The sequence below is a fragment of the Bison bison genome, unplaced genomic scaffold (assembly GCF_000754665.1).
Source record: "Bison bison bison isolate TAMUID 2011002044 unplaced genomic scaffold, Bison_UMD1.0 scf7180017864072, whole genome shotgun sequence".
Taxonomy (NCBI): domain Eukaryota; kingdom Metazoa; phylum Chordata; class Mammalia; order Artiodactyla; family Bovidae; genus Bison; species Bison bison.
The window spans coordinates 2,483,124-2,485,861 of record NW_011494644.1 but is presented as its reverse complement, the minus strand read 5'-3'; the positions used below and the strand labels follow the sequence as shown (position 1 = coordinate 2,485,861).

The 2,738-nt window shown below is 60.6% G+C and overlaps 1 protein-coding gene across 1 annotated transcript in view; it reads left to right on the top strand.

Annotated features, from left to right (window-relative positions):
* The first annotated feature begins 1,768 nt into the window (after nt 1-1,768).
* Nucleotides 1,769-2,738, top strand: part of GPR139 (G protein-coupled receptor 139) — a 42,906-nt gene continuing 41,936 nt past the window's right edge. The window contains exon 1 of the mRNA XM_010837131.1: nt 1,769-1,892. Coding sequence (XP_010835433.1) covers nt 1,769-1,892 — 124 coding nt within the window. The remainder of the gene's footprint in view (nt 1,893-2,738) is intronic.

Here is a 2,738-nt window from a genome sequence, read left to right as displayed (position 1 = left end):
ACACACACTGTCTTGAGCCCTGGACAGGCATATCGCCTTTACCAACTCTGTTGTGGCCCACAAAAGAGCCACATGGAGAACTCTCCCTCTGCCTACTGTGACATGGGAGTGCCTGTTCACTCCAACTCTCCAAGATTGCTGATATCCCCACCAGCTTCATTTCTTTTATCTTTCACTCAACCTTCAAACATTAGTCCACCCCGCAGATAGTTTCCACGTGCATCTGTCTGGGTGCTCCGTGAGTGTGGTCATTGTGCATGTTGATGAGGGTGCCCCTCCATTTTCATGTGTCTAGATGTGGGATGAAAGGGTTTCCACGTGCAGGCCTGAGTGTATGAGTGCGCCCCCATGATGAGGTACTACGTTTGTGAGCGTGGATGAGTCTGCCTGTGTGGCTGCCATCCTATCTCTGGCAGGAGGGCTCCTGTGTGGAGGGCTTCTGCTACCCTGCCCGCATCCCATTCAAAGGCACTCAGCTCAGGTACAGCCCACCTCCGGCCTCCCCCAGAGTCAGCACACACACTCAGCTGCACACACTCTTTCTTTTAAACTCGGGCCCTCTGGACCAGGAAAACAGAGAACCCTAGAGCATCCTCATGTATGGATGTGAGAGTTGAACTATAAAGAAAGTTGAGCACCAAACAATTGATGCTTTTGAACTGTGGTGTTGGAGAAGACTCTTGAGAATCCTTCGGACTGCAAGGAGATCAAACCAGTCCATCCTAAAGGAAATCAGCCCTGAATATTCATTGGAAGGACTGATGCTGGAGCTGAAGCTCCAATACTTTGGCCACCTGATGGGAAGAACTTACTCACTGGAAACGACCCTGATGCTGGGAAAGATTGACGGCAGGAGAAGTGGATGACAGAGGATGAGATGGTTGGATAGCATCACCGACTCAATGGACATGAGTTTGAGCAAACTCCGGGAGTTGGTGATGGACAGGGAAGCCTGGCGTGCTGCAGTCCATGGGGTCACAAAGAGTCGGACACGACTCAGCGACTGAACTGAACTGAACTGAGAGCATCCTTGCTTCTACTACAGCCTCCTCTTCTCACCCCCTGCCCTGAGTGGAGAGTCTTCTGTAGGAGATGGACTTGAAGCACTGGCGGGAGGGAGGAGGGGGAGCGGGAGGTAAAGGGGGAGAAGAGAGCTGGATGAGGGGAAGGTCGAGAAAGGCAAACTGAGGACACGCCGCCTCGATACAGAACCTTTGCTGGAGAAGCAGGTCCCACCCACACCACGCCCCTCCCACTCAGGGCGGGGGACGGAGGGTTGGAGATGAAGGTAGCCTGTTTCCACCCAGTGTTCCTTTGGGGTTCTCAGGTCTAAGTTCATATCTCCTCCAGAATCTGGAGCAGAAAGGGGCAGCTGGGACCCCTTCCTCCAGGGCATCTCACCCGACCCCGCCACCCCTTCCTTCCACCGGGTCCAGGCAGTTGCTGATTGGCTGCGGGGACCGGCGTCCCAGCCCCCCGGCTCCGAGGCGGGAGCCGAGCGAGCCCGAGGTGGGAGGCGCACAAATGGGCTCCGGGAGCCCCTCCCGAGTCCCAGCGCCCAGCGCCCTGCGGGAGGGCTGAGCCGGGATTCCAGGCGGGCAGGTGCGGAGGGAGCGGAGGGGACCGCGGCCAAGGGTAGAAGCAAGTCCTGCGGGAAGAGAGGCGCTGCTGCTCCGGCTGCTGCCTAGGCGGTCGCCACCACCGAGCCGGCGTCCGGAGCGGGGCTGGCAGGCCGGGCGCCGAGCCGCGGGGAGCGAGGGGCGCGCTCATGGAGCACACGCACGCCCACCTCGTAGCCAACAGCTCGCAGTCCTGGTCCCCCGGCTCGGCCTGCGGCTTGGGCTTCGTGCCCGTGGTCTTCTACAGCCTCTTGCTGTGCCTCGGTTTACCAGGTGAGGGGCGTGGGGGAGAGGGAGGGAAGCCGGGAGCCCAGAGAGTGCGGGGCGAATCCTGCCCAGGGCCCCCGGGCCGGGCCACCTTCTCGGTGAGATCCCTGGCGCCCCCTCTGCAAAAAGTTTACGCCTTTCCGGGCAACTGCGGACATTTCCAGACTCTGGGGGGTGAGAGGAAGTTGCGGTGGCCTGGCGGGGATGGTGCGTGTGTGTGTGTGTGTGTGTGTGTGTGCTTCTCAAGAGTATGCGCGGTGGGCGATGGGCCAGGATGTGTGGGGGGTCGGTGCGAGCGAGGGGACTTTGAGCTCCTCGGTGTGTATTTGTGTGCGCGACTGAAGGGCTCGGTCAGGCGTCCGTGAGGGGCTCCAGGGAGGGCCGTGTGTGTGTGTGTGTGTGTGTGTGTGTGTGTGTGACTCGACTGCAAGTCCGGACAGATGGTGTCATGGGGGCCTCCTCTCTCCCGTCGCCCCCCACGTCCACCCAGACTAGGGGCACCTCTGCCCCGCGCCGCCTAACCCCAGAGGACGCTGGAAACCCTGATCCTGGGCACTGTCTTGTTCCGGGGGGTGCTGGGATGGAGCAAGGGATGAGCCCCCCGCTGCCACCCTGAGGAAGGCGAGGCCGGCTAGGAAGAGTCAGGGTGGCTCCAGGACCATGCCCTGGACAGGGCAAGGGTGCGGAGGGACATGCGGGCTACCGAGGCCGCCACCGCAGGGGGTCACAGTCTCCTTGAGGACCTGCCTCACCCCTTGGCTTTGCCTCCCAGTTCACCGACCCTGGGCAGCTCACTGCTGCTGCAGATGTCTGTCTGGTTCCACATCTTAGCCTGCTGTCCGAAGTGTAGCT